The 24,537-nt window shown below is 42.5% G+C and overlaps 1 protein-coding gene across 3 annotated transcripts; it reads right to left on the reverse strand.

Moving 5' to 3' along the window:
- Positions 1 to 2,547: 2,547 nt before the first annotated feature.
- On the reverse strand, positions 2,548 to 16,821 carry LOC102006793 (melanoma-associated antigen 10-like). Of its 3 annotated transcripts, XM_013505537.1 has the most exons (5): positions 16,736 to 16,821; positions 6,344 to 6,428; positions 5,662 to 5,759; positions 4,459 to 4,549; positions 2,548 to 4,172 (listed from the first exon to the last, which is right to left on the reverse strand). In XM_013505537.1, exon 5 carries the CDS (start codon positions 3,883 to 3,885, stop codon positions 3,127 to 3,129), a length of 759 nt encoding a protein of 252 aa, XP_013360991.1. In that variant the 5' UTR covers positions 3,886 to 4,172; positions 4,459 to 4,549; positions 5,662 to 5,759; positions 6,344 to 6,428; positions 16,736 to 16,821; the 3' UTR covers positions 2,548 to 3,126. The 3 variants fall into 3 exon arrangements, with proteins under 3 accessions (XP_013360991.1, XP_005406494.1, XP_013360992.1); XM_005406437.2 differs by lacking the exon at positions 5,662 to 5,759; XM_013505538.1 differs by lacking the exon at positions 5,662 to 5,759 and having other exon boundaries at positions 6,344 to 6,414; positions 16,736 to 16,798.
- Positions 16,822 to 24,537: the final 7,716 nt, after the last annotated feature.

Raw genomic sequence — 24,537 nt, forward strand, 5'->3', positions numbered from 1 at the left:
GCTTCTGTTTGCATTCGTGAACTGAGGTACCACCGTATTGACCTGAAAGACTAAGTTTGGAAGTAGTTTTTCCTTCTCTTCTAAATTTTGGAATAGTTTGGACGAGATTAGTGTCAAGTCTTCCTGAAACACTTGCTACAATCCACCAGGGAAGCCTTCTGTGTATGATGATTTTTGGGAAATATTTTAACTTTCAAGTGCTATTCCATTAATAGTTATAGGTATATTTGAGTTATATGTGTTTTTTTCTTGAATAAGGCTTGGTAGTTTGTATCTTTCAGGGATTTATTCACTCCATGTAAGTTGTTAAATTCATTGGCACACATTGTTCATACTTTTTTATTTTGTTATTTGCAGACTCTAGTGATGTCACGCTTTTTGCTCCTAACACTGGTTACATGTCATCAGTCTGCCTAGAAACTTGTCACTTTTACTGTCCTCCCAGTCATCTTTGTTTTATTGATTTTTCTCTATACTTTTGCAGTTTTCCATTTGATATTGCTTTGATCTTTATTTCCTTCTACTTTGTCTGCATTTACTGTACTCTTCCACCTATAAGATTTTAAAGGGGAAGATAAGGTTGTTGATTTCAGAACTTTTCTCTTTCAAACACAAGCACTTTAGTACTGTAAATTTTCCTTTAATTATTGCTTTGGTGGAACCATATGACTTTTACTGTGGTGTGTTTTCCTTTTCAATTTTTAAAAAGTATATTACAGCTTGATTTTGATTTATATTTTGTTCCATAAGAGTGTATCATTTTGTTTTCAAATATTGGGGATTTTCCAGATATATATTCTTTATTCATTATAAATTTAATTCCACTGTGGTCAGGGAGCAAATTCTGCATGACTCAATTACTTCTACATTTACTGAGGCTTGATTTGTAACTGACAATATTCTCTATCTTGATAACTATCCCATATGCACTCGAAGAAAATGTGGACTCTGATGTTACTGAGATTATTCTGTGAATGTTAATTAGATCAATTTAATTGAAAGCATAGTTCAAAGTTGCTACATCTTCACACATTTTCTGTCTACTTGACTTTTCATTCATTGAGATAGAGTTATTGAAATCTCTGATTATGTTTGTGGACCTGTAGTTGTATTTCTTCATGTAGTTATATCACTTTCTTTCACAGTTTGATGCTCTGCTATTAGTAGCATTAAAGGTTAGGATGTTTAGGCCCTTTAATTGACAACTTATTATTATAAAAGGAATTCTTTATTCTTGATGATATTCTCTGCTCAGAAATATATGCTGTGTCGTATTAATATAGCCGCACTGACCCGTGGTTAAAGCTATCAGGACAAAAATCTGAATGAGAGATGCTCAACCAGGGGAGGTAAATGGTCTCATTTAATTGATCTCAGGCTATTTTCTTCAGGAAGCCAGCAGCTTTATATAGGTGCTCACAAAAAAAAGAATTCCAGTAGTGTCCCTCCTTTAAGGTAAAGTCTATTTGTCCAGAGGAACTCAGGAAATAGGAAGTAAATAATTTGCTAATAGAATTGGCATTAAGATTAGGTAAAAACAAGTGCCTGTTGGCTAAAGGCAAGTACATGTTCAGAACAGCTTTTCATTTAGAGCACAAGTCTTTGATTAAGCCAGGGTCCTTCCTAGGACCAATGGATGAAAATAAAATCCGTCTCTTATGAGGAGACTGTGTGTGTGTGTGCGCGTGGTCTCTGGTGGTGGGAAGATAGGCAGGGAGGAGGTAGATCCGTGAGAAGGGAGGAATGGAGGTGTGCCACGGTGACAGGCCCCTGGTAGCAAGGTGTGGCACATAAGGCCCGTTTCAGGCCTGAGTACTAAAGACAAGTTTCTTTCTTAACACTTCATACCATTGGCAATGAAAGGATGCTGTTTCAGTGTGTGAACGCAGGGTCTTGTACCTAGCTGGGTAGAGATGCTATATGTGGGTTGACTTTAGGGGCTCATTTCACCTGAGGTTTCCCCCTTATCTCTCAGGAAAATCTTACAGAGACTAGAAATAAGTCACCCTGTTCATACCTTGCATAGCACCACTCTTCTCCTAGCTGTCCCAGGTGAGGATTCCTCTCAGCTTCACCCACCACCTAAAAGTGCTGCTCAGAGCAGTCTTCCATGCTCTCGAGCTGTCGTCTCAGGCCCAAGACACCCATCTGAGGGTCTGGTCCTGGCCACCTTGCAGCTGCATTAAATCAACTCGTGTAAAAGAAACAGAAGTTTCCCCAATCCCCAAGATTCACAGGATCAGCACTAACCCATGGCTGCTCTCTGCTGGGCCCCAACTACGCCCTGCTCTTGTACTTCTTCTTTAGGCTCTAGACATCACCTCTCCATCACCCTCACAGGGTGGCTGTCGCTAGACGTCACCACTCTACTAGCTACGGTGGATTCTGGTGAGCTTAGTCTATCCTTATCTCAAACATAGACACAGGACCTTCCAAAGTGCACGTGGGCAGTGAAGGTTTGCAGGTCTGTGGGCCCGTGAGCAGATGGGCTTCTTTATGAACAGTACATTTCCCTAATATAAGTGAAGAAACCAAGCAATTTCAGGTACATTTATTTTTCAATAGTTTATAATAACTGGAAAACATGGAAAAGTCACAAATTGAAATTTATCTTTATGTCTTAATTTCTCAACTCCATTTATCTTAACAGTTCTTACACATTTCAAAGAAATTCCCACTTCAGTGCTATGGTATGTTTCATATCACAAAAAAGCAAAAGGTTTCCTAGTTGGTTTTACAAAACAGCAAAGACTCTTACTCTTGGAAACGAAAAGCAAAATCCATTTGCTCAATACCACAGAAAAGCACAATTTCATCAAAATAAATGTGGACAAATGATGTAACAATAGCAAAAATAGATGTGAGATCAATACCATTCTTCAAATGAAATATGTAAACCCCTTCAATTTTCAAGAAATAAACTGTCAATTTTCATGTAACACAAATAGAACAAACATCAAGAAAATATTCCCAGGGTTTCCCCACTACCCTGGCCCTTCACTCCTGAGAAGGCCTGCTGCTGTCCTCAAACACAGACTGAAGAATGGGCATCATTTTACATGGGCAGGGGCGAAGCTGATGACGTAGCTTCTGAACATGCCCTGTCCCTGCCTATACCTTGCCTCCTCAGAGGCCCACACCTCGTGCATGGGCGGCCTCTTGCTGATCTCTCAAAGCCTCTTCATACAGAAGAGGGTAGGACCAAGGATCTCTCCTATTAACCTTGGCCAAATGCTCCAGCACTTTCATCTTGGTGGTTTCAGCGTGGGTCCTTGGACCCCACAGGAACTCATAGCAAGGAGGATCACTATTGGGCACCTGCCGATACTCTAGATACCCTTCCTGCACCAAATCCTCGGTGATGAATTTCCTAGGATCCCCATAGATCAAGTGCTGTACCCCATCATACACCTGCATTCTATTGAGTGCAAGCCAGACAACCTCTTCACTGGCACAGTTGCCCGTGCGGAAGATAACAGTGATAATCATTATCAAGAGGCTGGTTTTAGCAATGCTGTGGTCATCACCCACTATCTCATTATAGGTGAGGCCTAGGACAGGCAGAAGGGCATATACATCCCCAGGGGGATCCACTTCCTTGATATCAATGCCAAAGACCATATATAAGCAATCAGAGACTTTGTTGAAGATCACAGAAAAGTGCTCTGGGTAATCCTGCATGCAGAAGTACAGCATTTCTGCCTTGGTGGTCAGCTCCTTATTGCTATACTTGTAGAGCAAGAAATCCACCAAGGCATCTATTTTCTTGTGTAAGACCTCAAGGGGCAAGGCCTGAGGACCTTCCTGGTCCTGTGAGGGGCATGGACGCTCCTCATGTTCCTTGCTGGGGCCTTGGCCAGACTGGCCATTGTAATTAGAGGCCATGGCAATGAGGGTAAAGGAGAAGAGCTGAGAAACCTGAGGACTTGGTGTCCTGGTCCCAGGTCCTTCTGCTGGTGTGCCTGGGATTCGGTACAGCAGGAAGAGGATGCAGAGAAAGCAGTGGCAGCTACTTGCTCTCCCTCAGACTAGAGCACCCACACACCCACTAGTCTTTGTGTCCCTCTTTGGCCTGGAAGGCTTCTCTAGCTTGACGCGTGGCTCTTCTTATGATGAAGGTGTTCTCACGTTCCTTGGGGACAGCAAGAGCTTCAAGATGAGGACTCAGATGCCTGGGGGAGAGAGGGAGACTGAGTATTCTCAGCCGACACCAACACTCTTGCTGGCTTCCACAAAGCCCGATGACAGGTCTTGCTTTGAGTGCTGCTCTAGGACCTTACAGACTCCCGTCCTCCCGGAGGGTCTGTCCCCGAGAACCTGGGACAGGAAGTGAGACTGCAGCTGAACTGCAGAGGACAGGCTCTGGGGCAGACAGCACAGCATATGGAGCCCACGTGCCATGAGCAGTCCCTGCTCTTGGACACTGTCCCCTTGGTACACATCAGGGCAGTCCCTCACCTTGACTCCTGGCACTGTCAGGCGACCTCCACTGCTGTGAGGTGTGGACACTGCTTCAGACCAAGACCTCCTCTCCTGCTTCCTAGAGCTCCTGTGGGAGACATGAAGGCTCTCAGGTGACAGACCTCAAGCATAGTCCTGTGGCCTTCACAGGATGGGAGGGATGGACCCTGAGGTCCCCACTGATGGTGTTTTCTCTGCTCAAAGCCCCGACCTCATCCTTCTGCTGGCCTAAGACAAATTCTCAGAAAAAAAAAAAAAAAGTCTCCCTTCCTGACAGGAAACAAAAGGCAGGGAGGGTAGAACAGGGGCCAAGATTGCTGAGTCCACAGGTGGAGGTGGAGAAATTCATGTGCTCTAGGAAAGGGAACCTGCTTCTTCCTTATCTCCATAAATGGTTGGGTCTGGGACTCTCCCTGGGATGAGAGGGGCCCACCTTCTTTAACCCACAGCCCTCTCTCTGAGACATTCAAAGAGGAAGCGGAGGAAAGCAAGTCCACCTGTGTCCCCTGGGTCTGACAGCAGGTAACAAAGGCACAGGTCGAGGCTAGGGTGATGTGTGTTCATGTGAGTGTGTTCCCTCTGCCTCACTGGAGCCTAGACAGACCCTGGGATGCTACTTCTGCTGTCCCCATTCAAGCCCCGTTGACCCAAGGCCTTCACCTCACTGAGACCAATGAGCCAGAACTAAGGGTGCAGCCTCAGCCTGACAGCCATGGCCAGGCTGCTGGAATGACTGCGGCTCAGGGGAGGCGTGCTCTGAGCACCCACCATCTGTGTTTTGGGGCAGGTACCCTCAGTCCTCCCCGAGGGTCCTCAGCTTTACCTTGGCAGACACTGTGTCTGCTGGACAGATGGGTTCCCTGTGGTTACCTGCAGACACCCCCTCAGATCAAGTCCCTCAACTCTCTGAGACCACCAGGATTCTGCCCATCTGTCACCTGTATGTGGCACACGAGTGATGACAGAAAGCATTTCTCCTGTGGCTAAGGACGCTTGGTATGGCTTTGGTTTAAATTTCATGCAAATGTCCCATAAGATCAGAGCCAGGATCTTTGGAACATGCCTGGGAGGACCCTAAGACCTTTGGAACATGCCTGGGGTATGAGGGCTTAGAACTAACTTGTCCTTAGGAGCTCGGGCCTGGTAGGAAGGGGAGGGTCACTGTGGGTGTGACCCCCGGGCTATGTCCCCATTCCTGACCTCTCCCCTCCTGGAAGACTTGTGGTGAGCAGCCTTCCTCCCAGCAGGCCCACACACCGTGCCGTTATGCCTTGGAGCTGGCTCACTGTGACCGAAACCTCTAGAAATTCGGAGCCCAGATCAGCATTTCCCTCTCTAAACTGCAGGTGTCAGGTACTGTCTCAGTGCTGAGACCCTAAGAAAACCCTATGTGCTTCAGTAGTTTCTGCATCTTCCTCCTGTCAGGGCTGCCCTTTCCTGAGCCTCAACCCCAGCTGAAAGGAGCGTTTCTCTCTCCTTCAGACCAAGACCTCATCCCCTGAAGACTCTCCAACTTCCTGCCCAGGCTAGAGGTGAGCATGCCACTTGGAGTCTCCCAGGGCTGACCCAGGGGACAGGCAGACTCTGTGGGTTCCAAGCTTCTGGGCTGCAGACACACTCAGTCCTCAGGAAGGCTCTACAGCTTGCGTCTGTCAGCGCCTGGGGTCCTCCATGTGCTGACCATATGTGACTTCCTCTGCTGACCTGAGGACACCACTTGGACCAAGGTCCTCCCCTCCCTGAGTCCTCCCACCCCCATCCACCTAATAGAAATGAGAGCAATCCTCATGCAGCCTTCCTTCCCAGGCCCCAGGTTGCTAACAGGGAAGCCAGGCTCTCGGGGGAGGTCTCTTCTTTTTACGGGTGTGGGGTAACTTCAAACCTTCAGTCCTGGAAAGTGGAAGAGTGGGGAGCAACACCAGTTCAGCCTTTCTGAGATGTGGAATCCAGACTCTGGAAAATAAAATCTTCAGGAAGACAAAAAAAGACATAGATCACTGGACATCATGAAAGACTGACAGGAAAATTAAAACTACAGAGCAGCTAAAGGAGAGACCATGTGGAGACGGAGCCCAGCTGTCGGGACTTTCTCCCTGGCTCCTGGCTTGCAAGACAGGAGGATGAGTGTGGAGAACCTAAGTGAAACCTGGGGACTCCAGCAGGTCCCAAGGAGCAAAGGCGGTGCTTCAGTGGACTGGCACTTGTTGTGATCTTCATGGATGGCGGGGAGTTCTGCTCCCACCGAGCCCTTACACAGGCCAGGGTGGGCAGGTGACCCTTGTGCAGGTGCCTGCCATATCCCAGGAGAGAAAGCGGCCTTGGGTGCCATTCCAGGAAAGCGCTGAGTTCAAACCTGAAACTCAGAAGAGCCACAGAACAGCTTAACTTCAGGGTTCCCGGTGTCACCCTCCCACAGTGAGGGGCGGGGAGACAACCGAGGGAAACTGCCTTGGACAGGGAGGGGCTGGAAAGAGGCCCTGAGGGCTTTGAGCGCAGCTGGGAAGGGCACAGGGCCTGTCCTCCAGGTGAGGGCAGGCCCAGCCTGAGATGCCCTGGGCTTGAAAGTCTCAGCTTTGGGTATTCAAGCCCTTGGACTTCTGCCTGCCTCCAGCATGGATCTGGGGTGTGGCTGCCTTCCTTCTCTTACAGAGTGAGCAGGACCCGCCCTGCCTTGGACACTGCCACAGCCAGTGAAAAGCAGAGGGTCCCGACTCTGAGAACATGGAGAAGTGCTAGACCCAAAATTTAGCATCGTGGATGGAAATGATCATTCAAAATCTCAGAGAAATTTTTTTCTTTTGTCTCCTTTTTCTTAGTCCTTCTTTTTACCTCTTTTATCATCTTTCCCTTCTTTTTCCTTCTAATTTTCCCTGTGTTCTTTGTTATTTTTATTCTGCATATAATGGCTTTTCACTTCTTCCTTTTTTTCTGTTGAGTTCTACTCCTTGGCCATGTTTATTGCTACCCATACCTAACGCTACGCTCATCCTTCTCGTGTATAACAGGATCACGTGCTCCACTTTTCCCTCCTCATTCTCACATCCTCTGGACTAAGAATTCAAGTTCTTGTCCTTGCATCCTGACTTTCCTTGCCTCATATATCTTCAATAGTATAATATTTAAGCTTTATTAATCTCTATGTAGTTAGCTCAAAAAATCAACCTTGAATGTTTTTCTGATATTATAGGTGCTATAGTGGCTGCATTTAGTACATATAGGCTAATATATCATTTATAATATATCAGTTGTCTCAGTATTTGTGCTGTAATTGTGGATTTCTATTATACGGTTAAAGGTGGCACTTAATTGCTTCTCACTGTATGTTAGTATCTGATTTGTCTTGGATGATATTACTGTACCTGTTTTGCTTGGCATTGCCAGGGTCACATAATTATTGCCATCGATGGGCTTCCTCTGTGTGCCAATACTCAGATTGCTTTCATGAAGTTAATAGGACTGGAGCTCATTCCCAGTGAATCTGGTGTTGGGTCAGTAACACTGCATCCTCCCCTCCCAAATTAACAGAGATGGTCAGATCTTAGCATAGAGGTAAAGCACTCTAGTTAGCGATGCCAAAAGTGCATCCCTGAAAAACAGACTGACTATACAGATCTCTTTACTAGCAACAAAGACTGTGCAGTAGAAGCACCATGAATTTTAGCACAAAAGAAACAAGCAAAGAGCAACAGAAAAATGAGACCACAAGTCAACAAAATGACCTTCATACTCTCACCTCCTCCAAAGCCAGTCCAGGGGGTATCAGGGAGGAGGATAGCATAAGTCAATACCTGAAAGTCCAAAGGATACCACAGGAGGTTAGAAAATAAATCAAGGAGATGCTGTATGAGGTCACAGAGGATGTAACTAAGAGAAAAACAAAATCATCCAGGAAATTTCAGAAGTAACTAATAAAAATGTACCTGAGCGAAACAAAATCTTATCAAACATGAACAGGCAGTTTAGTGAAGAATTAGAACTCATGAAATGATTTCACTGACAAATCCATATTAAAAACCGCATTGACCATATGGGCAACAGAAGCAACCAATGTGGGCAGAAAGTGACAATTAGATATAGGGACGCTTTTAAAGACCATCTACTCAAAGACACCTTAAAGCAACAAGAAAACCTGAAATATTGCTGCATTAGCTGCTAGGTGATGCACAGAAGACTAACCTAAGCATACTAACTGAATGAATAAAGAAAAAAGCCAGAGCCAATGGCATTAAAAAAAAACTGCTTACAGAAAGAAATAGCAGAAAACTTCCCAAATATAGGGCAGGAAATAAACATAGAGAAAGGTGTAGCATATACAACTCCAAATAGCTACAACCAAAAGAGAACCTCTCCATGTAGTATCATTCTCAAAACAATGGAGGTCCTTATGCAGCTAAATCCATTGGAATAACTATAGATCTCTCAACACAAATATTCAGACCCAGGAGGACTTGAAGTTAAGGTCTAAAGCACTAAAACGTACCAATCTCCAGTCCCAAATTATACATTCTGCAAAATGTTCCTTCAAAATTATCGGAGAAATGTTACTTCCATGGAAAGGAATACCTGAAGAAATCCATAACCATCAAACCAGCATTACAAAAAATTATCAAGCATTACATACAAAGAGACAGTGAAGCTGATCAATACTAATAAATCAGATAGAATGAATTCACCTAATAGGGTGAGCAGGTAAGCAGAAGAAAAAACCCCTAAAATATAAGGTAATCAACCACAGGACACTAACACAGTAACAGGAAGATGAGCAACCATTCATGGCAGCAGAAGACAACAAATACATCTTTTTGTCCCTTATCTTGTATACAATCTACCAGGATTAGGGTAGTGCCAATCCAATCAGTGCACTACCCTAATCCTGGTAGATTGTATACAAGATAAGGGACAGAAAGAGGCTTGTCTCTCTTTCCTCCTTGCTTGTTGTATTTGTTGTCTTCTGCTGCCATGAATGGTTGCTCATCTGCCATGCGCCACTCTGCCTTGGAGCCAGCTGAGTATGGACTGAAGCCTCCACAAACTGTAACCTAAATAAACCTTTCCCTCTTTAACTTTAGGTGGCAGGTATTTGGTCTCAGCAATGAGAAGAAAGTAACTCAGATACCATCTCAGCATTACAGAAGTGTGAATTAAAACAATGCTAATATTCCACCTCAGTCTAGAAAGAATAGCAATCATTAGGAAATCAAACAATAACAAGTGGTGGTGAGGTTGTGGTAAAAAAGGAACCCTCTTGCATTGTTTTGTGAGACTGCAAAGTAGTATAGCCATATGGAAATCAGTACAGAGATTTCTCAAAGAACCGAAATTATAAATTCCATACAACTCAGCTCTCCCCCTGCTAGGTATCTTCCCCAGAGAGTTTAAGTTATCCCACTATAGCAACACGTGCACACCCACATTTATAGCAGCACAGTTTGTAATAGCTAAATCCTGGACACAGCCGGTATACCCATCAACAGATGACTGGATAAAGAAAATGTGGCTGGGGATGTAGCTCAGCAGCATAAGCACCTGCTTGGCAAGCACAAGGTCCTGAGTTCGATTTCTGGTACAAAAAAAAAAAAAAAGAAACTGTGGCATGTATATGTAATGGAATACTACTCTGCTATAAAGAATGACACATTTGAGACATTTGTAGGAAAACGGATGCACCTGGAAAATATAACGTTCAGTGAAATAAACCAGACACCTAAGCTTAAATACGATATTGTATCCCTCCTTTGAGTGAGGCAAAGTACAAACAAAGAGAATGATAAAGGATGGATAGAGGGGGTCAAAAGGACAAATCTCTTGCAATAGGGAAGGGGTCCAAGGGAACAAGGAGCGGGGAAGGGGCGACGAGAGGAATAAAGATGTGCTGTGTACAGGAACCTAATTACCCCAGTTACTATAAAATCTATATGTCATAACATGAGCGAAGACAAACAATATCAACAAGTACAAAAAACAGGACGGGCTATTGGACAAGGGGGGAGGGCGATTAAAAAAAAAAGGTGTAAGATGTACATGTTACCACTCCCAAGATTACTGTAAACATCATGAATTTCCAAATTGTACTAATAAAATTTTAAAATTATGAACAAAAGACCTCAGACCAGGGCCAGGGATATAACTCAGTGGCATAAGCTCCTGCTTGGCAAGTGCAAGGTCCCGAGTTCGATTCCTGGTACCAAAAAAACCCCAAAACAAAACAGAAAAACAAAAAAAAGTGCTCAAACCTAAGCCCTCAGAATTTAATAATCAATGAAAAACTGAGGGGCTGGGGATTTAGCTCAGCGGCAAAGCGCCTGTCTGGCAAGCGCAAGGTCGTGAGTTCAGTTCCCGGTACCGGAGAAAAACCAAAAAAAAAAAAAAAAAAAAAAAAAAAGAAAAACTGAAATGAAAGATCTTCTCAGAAGTAAAAGTAAAAATAGTCAATAAATACACGAAAAACTGTTCAGCATTGGTGCCCATTCAAGAAATGCAAATGAAAACAACACTGAGACCTTGTCTCACTGCAGAAAGAATGAATGGCTGTCTTCAAAATTCAGCTGATAGTAAATGCTGGCAGGCTGCGTGGAAAAAGGAACCTTTTCTGTTGTTGCTGACAGTGTGAACGGGTACAACCACTGTGGGAATAGGTATGGAGATGACTTGAAACTCTAACACCAGAAATCACATTTGACTCAGCTGTTTTTCTCCTAAGTAACTTCCCTAAATAATTAAAGGCATCACATCACAGTGATCCATGCAAACCCATGTTTATTTTTTTTGGTTTTTCTCCGGTACCGGGAACCGAACTCACGACCTCGTGCTTGCCAGGCAGGCGCTTTTGCCGCTGAGCTAAATCCCCAGCTCCCAAACCCATGTTTAGAGCAGCACAATTCACAGCAGGCAAATCTTGGAAGAGGCCTCTATGCCCAGCAACAGATGAACATATAAAGAAAGTGTAGTATACAGAAACAAACAAATACTACTGTGCCATAATGAAGGATAAACTCGAATTTTTGATAAGAAAATGGGTGCAAATTGAGACCGTTCTGTTATCTGAAGTAAATGAGACACACAAGCTTAAATATTGCATCATTTCTTTTAGATAAGAAACCCAAAATGTAGGTGCCAGGGATATAGCTCAGTGGCACAAACACCAGCCTGGCAAACACAAGGTCCTGAGTTCGATTTCCAGTACCAAAAAAAAAACCACCCCAAAATGTAAAGAGCACAAAGTCAGTATGAAGATTGTGATCACTATGTACTACAAACAAACATATATATGTATATTATATATGTATAATATATGTGTGTATACACACACACACACACTTAGGAGAAAAGGGCTCCAAGGGATGTTTTGGTGGAAGGAAAGAGAGGGGAAGGATTTAAAAAAAGAAAGTATGTCACATGAACGTAAAGAAGCCCCATGATGAGGGTAATCATGATGTATTACAACAAAAAAACCTACAGGCCACACCTAAGTTGTACACCTTGACTGCTGGCAGCAATTCAGGGCACTCCTGGATTGGATAGGAGGACAAGGTTACAGAAGCCCTCCTTTTCTTGAGCATGACCAGGGATTAACACTTCCCCTCTGTTGACCAGCGCAGGCATATTGCAATCCAAGGCCACCACTCCCTCTGTGACACTAGGGGTGGAATTCAAGGCAAAGGGTAAGCTCTCTTGTTCCTGAATTTAGGACCAAGACAAGGACAACTACTATCACTACCAGTGTTCAATATGTAGTTCACAAAACATTAGCCAGAGCAATCAGGCAAGAGAAAGAGATGAACGGGATCATACGGAAAGGAAGAAGCTAAACTATCATTCTTTGCAGATGATATGATCATCTACATATAAGACCCCTAAAACTCGAGTAAAAGACTCATTAATATGCAAATTCAGTAGTAAAGCAGGTTGCACACAAAAGTCAATAGCATTCCTGTACACCAATAAGACTCTCACCAAGAAAGAAATTAAGCAAACGATAACTTTTACAATAGCGTCGCAAAAATTGAATCCTTAGAAATTAACCTAACCAAGAGAAGGAAAGAAAACTTTACTGTGAAAACTACAGTAATCTGAAAAGGCCGTTGAAGAGGATATCACACAATGCCAAGATATCTCATGTTCCTACATAGGTGAAAATAATACAGTCAAAGTGACAATAATTTTTTTTTTTTTTTTGGTTTTTCTCTGGTACCGGGAACCGAACTCACAACCTTGCGCTTGCCAGCTAAATCCCCAGCCCCAAAGTGACAATAATTTGAAAACTGTTATCAAGACTGCATGCAATCACAATGCAAATACCAATAGCATTCCTCACAGAACTAGAGAAAACAATCCTAAAATTCATGTGGAACCAGAAGAGGCCAAGGACAGCAAAAACAACCACGGGTAATAAGAGCAAGGCAGGGAATATTAAAATCTCAGACATTGTACCCTGATAAAAACAGTATAATGGCAACAAAAACCTCCATAGATTTATGGATCAACAGAATAGAATGCAGAATACAAAAACTGTTCCAGGCAACACAACTGTCTTTTCTTTGACAAGGACACCAAATAATTTACCTGGAGCAAAGGAAGCCTCTTGAATAAATGGTGCTGGGAAAACCGGCTGTCCACATGCTGAAGGTTAAGCCCAGACCTCATCTCTCACCATGCACTAAGACAAAATCAAGGCTCGGCGTGGTGGCGCACGCCTGTAATCCCAGCACTCGGGAGGCTGAGGCAGGAGGATCAGTGCGAGTTCGAGACCAGCCTGGGCTACAAAGTGAGCCCAAGGCCAGCCTGACCTGCAAAATGAGACCCTGTCTCAAAAAAAAAAAAAAAAAAAAAAAAAAAAAAAAAAAAAAAAAAAAAAAAAGAACCACAAGACAAAATCAAAATGAGTCAAAGATCTAAATACTAAAAAGGAAACAATCTAGTAGAAGACAAATTAGGTCAAACTCTGGAAGATGTATGCATTGACAATGACTTTTGGAAGAGAATGTAAGTTGCACAAGAAATATTACCAAGAAACAACAAATAGGATCAAATCAAATTAAAATGCTTCTGCACAGCAAAAGAAACACCCAGCAGAGTGAACAGACAACCTACAGAACTGGAAAAATTTTGCCAGATACTCCTCACATAAACCACTAATACCTAGAATACATAAAGAACTAAAAAAAAATTAGGCCTCCCAAATTAAAAGGTGAAATCACAAAACACTTATCTAAATTAAGATGAAGTAGTACAAATGGCCAATGAATAAATGAAAAAATGTTCAGCATTCATGAAATGGGAATGAAAACAACACTGAGAGTCTATCTCACTCTGGAAAGAATGGATATCTTCAAAAAATGAAATAATAGCAAATGCTAGCAAGCCTGGGAGGAAAAAGGAACACTTCTTCACACCTGGTGGTTGTGTAAACTGATACAAGCACTATGAAAATCAGTCAGGAGACTTTGTAGAAAACAGTACTAGAATTTACATTCAACCCAGATATTCCCCTTCTAGTTATCTTCAAGAAGTAATTAAAGACACCATATTGGACTGATGCATTCATATCCATGTTTACAGCAGCATAATTTACAATAACTAAATCTTGGAAGTGGCCCTTATTTCCATCAACAGATGAATGTTTAAGATAAATGTAGCATGTATATAAACTGGGGGGCTACTGTGCCATAAAAAGTGTAACCTTGAGTAATACATAGTCAAATGGGTGCACCTTGAGAGCAGTATGTTCAGTGAAATTAATCAGACACGCAAGTTTAAATACTGCAAGGTTTCTCTTATATGAGAAATCCAAACTGCGAATAAAGAGCAAAATAAAAGATATAAAACAGCAAACAGGCAGACAGATGTTTAGTATATGGGAAGGTGAGCAAGAAATGGAAAGAGGGGGGATGGAGGGGATGGGAATGTTATAAAAAGGTGGAACTGTGAAGTGTGCACATGCATGTCTATGAAGAATGTCATCATTATGTACTATAAACATGTATAAAAATATATTTGTAACTACATATGTGCATATTACATATATAACAATATACATGATATACAAAATGTGTGCATATAAAAATATACATATGTATGTATATGTACATATAAACATATATTTATTTATCTAAGAGATGCAGGGTGGGGGAGGAGAAAGAAAGGGATAAAAAGGGAATTAAGCTATTTTATGTGCATGTCCAGCTCCTCACAATGAATGTAATCACCGGGACCATCTGAGGCAGGGCAAGGAACACAGGCTTTTCCACATGGTTGTGGTATCCTCACTCTGGCCTGGGGCTTCCTCAGTGTCCACTGGAGTTCACCTTGATCTAACACCACTCAGGCCCTCTTTGTTCTTCCCACCTGAAGCTCAGTCCTCAGAAAAAGGCTTTGAATCAAGGTCTTGCTATGTAATTCAGGATGGCCTTGAACTCACTATGTAGCCCAGGCTGTCCTCAAACTTTGGGAGATCCCTCTGCTTCAGCCTCCTAAGTGTAGGGATTGCTGACATGCACCACTACCACTGGTTATAACAGCCTCATTTGTAATATACTTTGAAAACTTCACAAAAATACATTGGTCTCATGATTATTAAAAATTCAATAGTTGCATTATATTTTGTTGTCATGTAATATAATATTTTGGATACATTCAGTTTTCTTGGTGTTATACAAATAATATCATGGTCAATATTATTCAAGTCTGGCCTAACCTTTTTTTTTGCTAAAATCATCTCCTAGAAGCCAAACAAGAAAACTACCTGCTCAGGTTTTAACCAGTGGGAAAGGTGTACGGTAGGGATAGAAAGAAAATTCTTCCTTGTTATTTGGTATATTGAGAAAGCCTTTATTTGCAAAAATGAAACCACCAGGTGAGAAAAGTTCCATGGTTCTGGGGTCATAAACCTCTGAGAATATAACTTATAGATCTTCTGAAACCTGTCTATACATAGTCCTTTTGGGACAAGAGAGATTATAAAACTCATTCAGTGTGTTGACACAGACCAAGAACATCATATATTCATAACAATATTTTCTGAAGAGTGGCTTATTTTAACATAATGCATACATATGCTATATTAGATGTCTTGTAATTCCAATTTGAAAATTTCAACACCTATACACCTGGACTGGTTAACATTATAGGCGAACGGGGCTGGGGATTTAGCTCAGCGGCAAAGCGCCTGCCTGGCAAGCGCAAGGTCATGAGTTCGGTTCCCGGTACCGGAGAAAAACCAAAAAAAAAAAAAAAAAAAAAAAAAAAATTATAGGCGAAGTTAAACTTGGTGCTGCAGTTTCTTCAACTAGGAGAAAATGTGTCTTGTAGTTGCTATTAATGAATTAATGCAGGTAACATCTGAAATCTTACTTGCTACATGGTAAACACATGATTGTCAACTACTATGAACTCTTCCATAGATGTGGGGAATTCCAGGTGACTTTTTTTTTTTTTTTCCCCCTCCGGTACTGGGAACCGAACTCACGACGTTGCGCTTGTCAGGCAGGCGCTTTGCCGCTGAGCTAAATCCCCAGCCCTCCAGGTGACTTTTGCTTTCTTCTGTGAAATGTTTGTGTATTCTATATTTCTTTCTGTGAACAAGCCTTACTACTGCAGTGCAAAATAATTATTTTAATGCTGACTTCCAGCTTGTTATAGAAGCTGCAACCTGTTACCCTAAAATAAATAAGCTGCAATATCTTTTATTTTATTTTATTTTATTTTATTTTATTTTATTTTTTGTTTTTCTCCCGGTACCAGGAATTGAACTCACGACCTTGCGCTTGCCCGGCAGGCGCTTTGCCCCTGAGCTAAATTCCCAGCCCTTATGATATCTTTTAGAATTAAAGTAAAAGAAAGTAAAATACTCTGATATCCTCCGGCTTCCCGGTGAACTGAAAGGGGGCGCAACCTAAGAATTCACCACCACGTGGTGCAGGGTAGAAAATGGAGGCTTTTCTAGAATGTTCTGGGACCTTCTCTGTGGGATACGGATTCCTCGTTCTCCCTCAGCACTTATTGCGGCCTAAATCAGCCCAGGTCCTGTCAATACCTCCTCCCCGCAGTCCAAAACTCAGAACAAGGCTCTGACGCTGCACTCTGGGTTGCCGGAGCCAAAAGTGGTCACCGGAGCCAAAAGTGGTCACCATTGAGAATTCTTTCTAAGCATGCAAAGCTCACTACAGAGCCAGATCTGGATTTCGGAGGGACCTTCTCTCTGCGGTGGGCTTCCTCGCTCCCCCAGTAGCCCGTCACCTTGAGCCATAACCAAGCCCACCCGCACATTTCCCCTCACCTGATGCGAGCACCTCAGAACTGGACCTCCATAGCTCCGACCCGAAGCTGCAGCTGCAGTCGGTGGACGTCACTTCCGGAAATGTGCCCGGGGTGGAGGGGGGGTGGAGGTGGTCTCCCAGGTCACGTGGTAGAACGGAACGGAATTTTCAAGGTCCCCTCTACCCTGACTGGAGGTTCAGCCTTTTGGTTCCTGGCAGAGCCGGAACTGCCATCCTCTATGGACTTCATCCGATTCACTTGAGACTATGTATCTACCTCCCAGGCTACACGGAGCCTAAAGCTCATTGTAACAATTCACCCCGCGTGTGGTCCAGCGCTTACAAGAGGCATAGGTCTGGGTAGTTTTCTGGCCCTCCCTCTGGGGAAGGGCTTCCTCAGTTCTCTGTCTCTGTCACCTTGAACCCTAACTGGACCAGAACTCTCTGCTCCTCTCCTCTGAGAGGAGCAACTCAGTTAAACCCCCTTCCCATCTGATTATTCTCCAGTCAGTGGACATCACATCTGCGAACGCGGCACAGAGTCAGAAAAAGATTTTCTAGGTCCCTTCCATCCTCCTAGGGTTTGCCTCCCTGGTTCCTGATGCATCTTGGACTCCATTGGTTCTGAAACTCCATATCTTCACCCAGACCAAGGACCTGATGCCCAGAATACCATTATGCTGAAGGGAGGCTCTTCTTTGATTATGAAATCTCTAATGCTACTATGTTATTTACTCTTATATTTGCTATTCTACTTCTAGTGCATTCTTTATACTTTGTCAAAATCGTGGTTGCTTTGGAAACCAGTCCTCACCTACTAGGGGAGGACAGGGGTGGTTCAATTTGTTATTAGCACAGTCTCCAAAGCCATACAGTTTCCATTCTGTGCCTGTCCTGCTTTTTTTCCTAGGCCACTGGCATCTCTAGTGTGAGATGCAGCTTCAGACTATGCAGGGAAGTGAGGGCTCATGCAGTGATGGGCCACTTATGGGATCTCAGTCCCCCACTGACCTCCCTGGCCCTACACAATCACATGTAACAGTTCAACAGTCTTTACTCCTTCTAGGGCCTCCTTAGGTTTTGATGTTTACATTTATTTGATTATGTGAGTTTGGAATATTCTCTCTGTCTCTGTGTCTGTCTGTCTGTCTGTCTGTCTGTCTCTCTCCTCTTTCTCCAGGTTATTTCAAGGGTAAATTCAGAATGGAAAAGATACAGTGCATAGTTTGTCATTTTTACTTCTAAAAGGAATTTAAGTAAGTTGAGAAATTTTCATTATTGTGTTTCTCATCAATGAATATGCTGCACTGTTTTTATGTCAGAATTTACTGCCCTGAAAATGTAGAATTTCATAATTGTCTCTATAAACAACTCAGATATTTGTTAGGGTTCTTTTAGATATGTGCACAGTTTGTCTACTACAATATAACACTTTAAACTATAAAAAGGTTTTATAAACTTCAGGTGTTTGTAAAAAATCATTTAAATTGAAGGTACAGCAGTGATCAGGAAGGGTTTATTGGGAAATATATAAAGCATAGGTGGATTTGAGTAGGGTAAATTATATCCATGTTTTACAATATCACACCAAACTCTATTAATGTGTATAATTTATACATGTTAAGGGAAACTAAACTGAAAATCATTAAGGTAAATGAAGTAATGGGTGAGTTTCCAACCTTTTGGCTTGCTTTATAGGTTTCATTGCGATAGGTGGCACAATTACATGATCTCAGTCTGTAAAATACCTCAATATCAAATTTTATTCTTTCTGTAATATGTTAACGTTATTGTTTATATTTTAAAATTTGCCCCAAATGTCTCACAATTAGAGGTGGGTACTGGTTAGAAGAAGAGTGTCACTTGGGTACATGTGGAAGATCTATTCTCATCCCTGGTGCCTCCCTTGTTGCTTTCATTCTTTAGTGTTATGGCATGACCAGCTAGCTTCCTTAGCTACATCATTATGCCATGCTATTTCTGTCTCAGAGTAGGCCAACTAAGGACTAAACCCACTGAATTTGTGAGCCAAGATAAATTGCTACTCCTTTAAGTAGCAAATGTTCAGCTTATTGTCCCAGATTCGGAATGTAAATAATATAGAAAATTGGTGCCAGGACTGGAGCTACTGCTAGGACTGAATTTGGTTATGGGGTCAAAAGACTTTGGAAGGAGGAATTTGGCAAGTGTTTGGAGATGCAGGGTACAGAAAGCTGAGAATGCTGTGAGCAGTGCTTGATGTGCAAAAGTATGAGTTCAGAAAAAAAGAAAGCTGACAAGAATGTTGATACTAAGGGCCAGGCTCACAAGGCTCATTTGGAAACAAAGGCCCTATTGAGAATTATACTAGATGCCATATGTGTTAAACCCTAGCACAAATTTTGTCTAAAATTTGCCCATGTCCTGAAATTTCGTGGAAGACTGAGAATAATGGAGAGTAATTAATTTGGTGGTGGAAATTACAAGGCCATCCAATGTTCAGTTTGTGTCACATTTATTGCTGAATGCCACTCAGAAAATCTACAGTGAATTTCATGAGCCAGTGGCATAGCTGAATGATTTGGAAGTTCTCCTGGTTTACCAGAAAGAAGCACCTGGAATTCCGGGGAATTAAGTAATGTTTGGGGAATTATTAATTCTGGGGAATTAAGTAATAGCATTAAAAGGAAGCCACGTATTTTGTATAGGACTGAGAAGAAAATGCCTTAGGAGCAAATAAGAAATTACCAAATCTCCACCCATTACAGGGCCAAGGATCTAAAGCCATAAATCTTTCATTTGAGCAGAGTCCTTGGGACTCCTGCTCATTCAAGGCTTCATAAATAAGAGCTGTATCAGTTACTTTTTTCTTGTTGCTGAGACAAAATACCCAATGTTTATTTATCTCACAGCATGTAGTTGTTTCAGTCCATAATCAGTTGGCTCCAAGGCAGGGTGGCATGGCACAGGAGCAAAAGTTCATGTTGGCTGAAGACAGCAAAAGCAATAAGAACAGAAAAGAAGAAGTGAGAGAAAGGAGGACCAAGCCTCATTCTCTCTCTTAGATTGTATACAGGCAATCCACCTCAGGGTGAGTGTAGCACTCACACCCATAATCCCAGCATTGGACCATGAATCAATCACGAACTCTAGAAGCCCACCCCATGACTGCATGAGGCTTTGGGGGGCTTCTAGACACAAATCATAACAATCCTTGAGTTCAGCCATCCAGATTTCCAGTGACCACTGCAGCCATGTGAGAAGGGGGCCTGGCTTCTGCACAGATGCTGAAGAACCCTTTTGCAATTCACATGGTGCTGATTTTTCAGGCATGCACAAAGAAAGAAATATGGAGTCTGAGAGGCTCCCATCCAAATTTCACAAAAGGATGTGACAGGGTCACAGCAAGAGCTCACAAGAGAGCACTTTATGAATCTCTGAGAGTAAAATGAAATTTGCCATGAAGGCCCCAGGAAGTTGGAGAAGCCAAGTATATGGATTTTTTTGAAGGAAACCACAAGCAGAGTGGATCCAGCCCAAGGAAAAGGCTATGTGGTCTATAACATAGAGAAAAGGCTCCTGAAGTACTTTGGACTCACAACTCACCACACCTTGCCCTGCTTGCTGGACATGGATTAATGGGATGTAACTGATGGATCAGTAGGCTTCTTTTCAGTTTTAATGTTGGTTATTCAATTCCATCATATCCCCCCTTCCTCTATTTTATACTGGAAATGCTTACTCTATTTTTTCTTGTATACTGAGAGTATTTTACTTTCATTTTAATTTTTATAGGAGCTCACAGCCTAGAGTTTGCCTGGAGTCTCTTGGGGAGCCTTTGGACTTGGAATTTTGTATAATAATGGAACTATTAAGACTTTGGCCAATCTTGGAAGTCGACTTAACTGCATTTTGAGTAATGAGATGCACATAAGCCTCTTAAGGGTTAAGGGATGAATGCTAGACTGTAAATGTAATAGTTTCTTGGAAAACCTGGTGTTTGGGATGGGGCCTGCTAGGGGAACTTCACTTGGGGAATGAATACAGAGTGGGTATTCTCCTTCCTAATTCTCTGTCTCTGTCTCTCTCTCTATCTCTGTCTGTCTCTCTCTCTCCTGGCCACCATCCCATGAGTGACATTTTTCCATCACAGACTTCTGCCATACTGTTCTGCTATGCAGCCAACAAAGAAAGCACTGAATCCCCTCAAAACTGTGCCCCCAATCCACCTCTCCAGTTCTGACTTATAATTGATTTGTATTTTCTATCAGGTTCAAACAATCTAAGAAATAGAAATATCTATATCAATGGATAGACATATTGATAGACATAGCATAGTGTAATTTACTTTCTACATATGGATGTACAATTGTTTCAGAACCAGTCTTTATGAGACAGTCTATTCTCTTTTTTAATCTCCATTGACCACAAGTAACCATGTATTATCCTTGGCAGGGTGTAGAAAACCAGGTCAAGAGGTCTTTATTAAAGCAAAAGGCGGCTCAGACACTTCAGATGGAAAGAAAACTATAAGAAACTGGAATGCACATTGAACCACACAGCATAAGAACACAAGGAGAATTAGTGGAAGGCCTTTTTCTCAAACGTGGTCCACACACAAGGTGAGTAGACCCACACAAGTACTTTCTCTTCTTCCCCTGAAATCCTCCCACTAAGCCTTCTCTCCTGGCCTCAGATCCCACTCTTTCAAGTGAAGCCCCTATTTGCACCTCTCTTCCACCATCTTCACCCAAGCCAGTGTCCTTCTGTGATCTCTCTTTGTTCTCTCAGGTGCCCAACAGACTATGAAGGCTTCAAAGACTCCTATAAGAGGGTATGGAAAAAACCCATCTTTCCCAAAGGAACCACCTCCTGCAAAACCAGGAAATGGAGAGGATCAACACAACGCTGTTATTTCTACCAATTTGAATGACAAATACTATCAGCATGAGTCAGAGCAGGACCAGGAGAGCACAGGGAGCTCTATGACTTGAACTGAAGACCTGGGAAGCCTATGACATGAGTAGGGAGAGACACCTTAGGTCTATCCCTGGAATTGCCACAGGTCAGGTCCCTGGGAAATGAACAACAAGGTATACAGTAAACTTTGTCCTAACCTGTGTACAAGTGTGATGAAAATAAAATCAAAAGCAGAAGCTGTCTTTGTGCCTCTACTTTATAGTGGGAAAGAGGAGGAAGGGAAGAGGTTTGCATGTGAGAAGGAAGAGATGAAGGTACTGCAGAACTGTGGTTCTGAGTGATTTTGTTTCTTTCTGCGAGTGCAGTGTCTGGTACCTAGCTAGTTAGAGATGGTAGATGTGGGGTGGAAGCCACCCTCCCAGGAAAAACTCACACTCTAATCCCTCCACACCTCCCTCCTACTGGGGTTCCTTGTTTCAAATCCTATGACACGAGCAACCCAAGACCTTCAGAATAACAAACCTTTCCTACCAAGACCCCCAGCATACTCTGAAGCACCGAAATGCTGGTATTGGGCCTCACAAATCCAGCACTACTTTGGTCACTTTTTCAAAACAGAGTGGTTGTGTAGGGAAGGAGCAGAGGCAGTGACTCCTCCTTGGTGTGAGCAATAAAGGGAGCAGTGTCATAAGCAAGTCCTTTAAGCAAGTGGCATAACTCAAGTTTTTATTTGAGACAAATGTCTACTTACATAAAGTTGTATGGAATCATGCAGTTAGGTCCTGTGCAAACTTTAGCTCCAGCCTCAATGGAAAAATATTAAAATATCAGTATTGACCAATTTCTCAAATGGAGATTGACATGGATGCTGCCAAGATGCCTAAAACTTCCATCAGCATAAGGATCTCGCCTGCTTCCCTTGTGCAGACACACCACTTCCTTCACACCCACACCCTCCTCACCCCTGGAACCCACTGGTCTCCTACTCATTCACATAATTTGATCTTTTCCATGATGTTATCAAATGGATCCACAAGTATATGCAAGGTTTTGCATTGCATTTTTAACAAGATATAGTTAGCTGGAGATTGACCCAGCTCTATATGTATCTGAAGAGTCCACTCCTTTGTAATGCCGAGTAGCATTCCAAGGGATGGATGTACCAAGGGTTTTGTATCTTTTTAAATGATTATTCCATCTAAGGACATTTAGGCTGTTTGCTGCCAGCGCTCCACTGCTACAAATGAAGCTGCTCCAGGCATGCTCACACTGCTCTGGGGTGAACACACACTGTTGACTGTCTGGGATAAATGCACAGGAGTCCACTTGCTAGGTTGTATGGTGGTTGCAGAATTCATTGTATTTTAATTACCAGAAATTCTTGCTTGAAAAATTTGACAAGCATCAAAAATTGAGCAGATAATATACAGTTCCTCTACACCCTTGAATCCATCCATCCACAATGTTTTTAATATGATTAACATCTCGTACAATTTTGCTATACTTTTATAATTTATGATTTCCTCCAATATTATCCAATTAATGAAGGTAGCCAATATCAACACTAACACAGTATTTTTAACTAACATGTATTGTTCACATTAAGATTCAATCTTCATGTTGTGTAGTTGGTTCTATGGGTTTTCACAAGTGTGTAACTATATATTCACCACTGCACCATCACACAGAATCCTGGTAATGCCTTAACATTCCCCCATGTTTAACCTATGTATTCCTCCACTGTTACTGCCAAACACACCTACTGAGTTTGTCTTCTATACAATTTCCCTCTTTCAAGGCGTTATATTTGATATCAAACAGGATTAGGCCATTCAGACTGCCTTCTTCACTTAGGTTCTTCTGAGTTTTTTCTACCGCTCTTTCTACCACTCTTTTCTACCAGCTCTTTCCTTTATTATTAATCTTTTATTGTATCTAAAAACCACACATTTTAAACACATTTTCTGATGACTGCTTGGTGGCATCCAGGTAGTGGCAATGATGAATAAAGACATTTGTGCTGAAAGAACAGGCTTCCTAGCAAGGAGAGACAGAGTTCAGGCAAAAGTCATATCTCCTCTCAGTTCATGTGGCACCAGAAGCAAATAGAAAATGAGGATTTTGGGTAGCAGGGCACTGGGGTGGGGATGATGCAGTTTGAGGACCACTAGGCAGCACATGAGTACATTCTCTGATGATGGACCAAAGTCATAGGTCTCTCTCTCTCTCTTTTTGAGGCAGGGTCTCATTATGTAGCATAGGCTTGCCTTGAACTCAAGTATATAGAGCAGGCTGGCCTCAAACTCATGACGATCCTCCTGCCTCAGCCTTCCAAGTACTGGGCTTACAGGCATGTGCCACAATGCCTGGTGTGAAATGCTTCATTTTCTTCAAGCCAGAGATGCTTAGCCAGAGGTCATAGAAATCCTCCCCTCTCCTGCCCAAAGTGCTTCTTCGAATCTGCAGGCTCCAAGCTTGCACATCATCTCTCAGAGTATAGAAATTGTATAGCCTGTTCTATTGAGCTCATGAAGACCAGGGACAATTATTATGTCCTCCCCTTTAACTGCAGGACACCCAAGAAATATTCTTTTGGTATGGGAATGACTATGCGATTCACGAAATGTTACCTTGATTATCTACTAATCTCCACCATACACAACATCACTATCACAAAACTAGAAACAGTTGAATAGAGAGCTCAACATTGTCCAAAATCACAAAGCATATTTGAAGCCAGTAATGGGTAGAAAATTTAAACAGTAATTGATGAAATCTTAGAGACTCAGTGTGGGAAGCTTGAGAATTGAAAACTACTTTTAGCTGTATTTTCCATTTGTCTCATTTTGCTTTTGTTGCCTGTGCATTTGGAATCTTGTCCAAGAAACCCTTGGCCAATTCCAATGCTCTGAGGTACTTCCCA

Source organism: Chinchilla lanigera, unplaced genomic scaffold (assembly GCF_000276665.1).
Source record: "Chinchilla lanigera isolate Chin_1 unplaced genomic scaffold, ChiLan1.0 scaffold00097, whole genome shotgun sequence".
Lineage (NCBI taxonomy): Eukaryota > Metazoa > Chordata > Mammalia > Rodentia > Chinchillidae > Chinchilla > Chinchilla lanigera.

What these genes read in the sequence shown, in the direction of transcription:
- LOC102006793 (XM_005406437.2), bottom strand. Translation starts at nt 3,885, where the DNA reads ATGGCCTCTAATTACAATGGCCAGTCTGGCCAAGGCCCCAGCAAGGAA.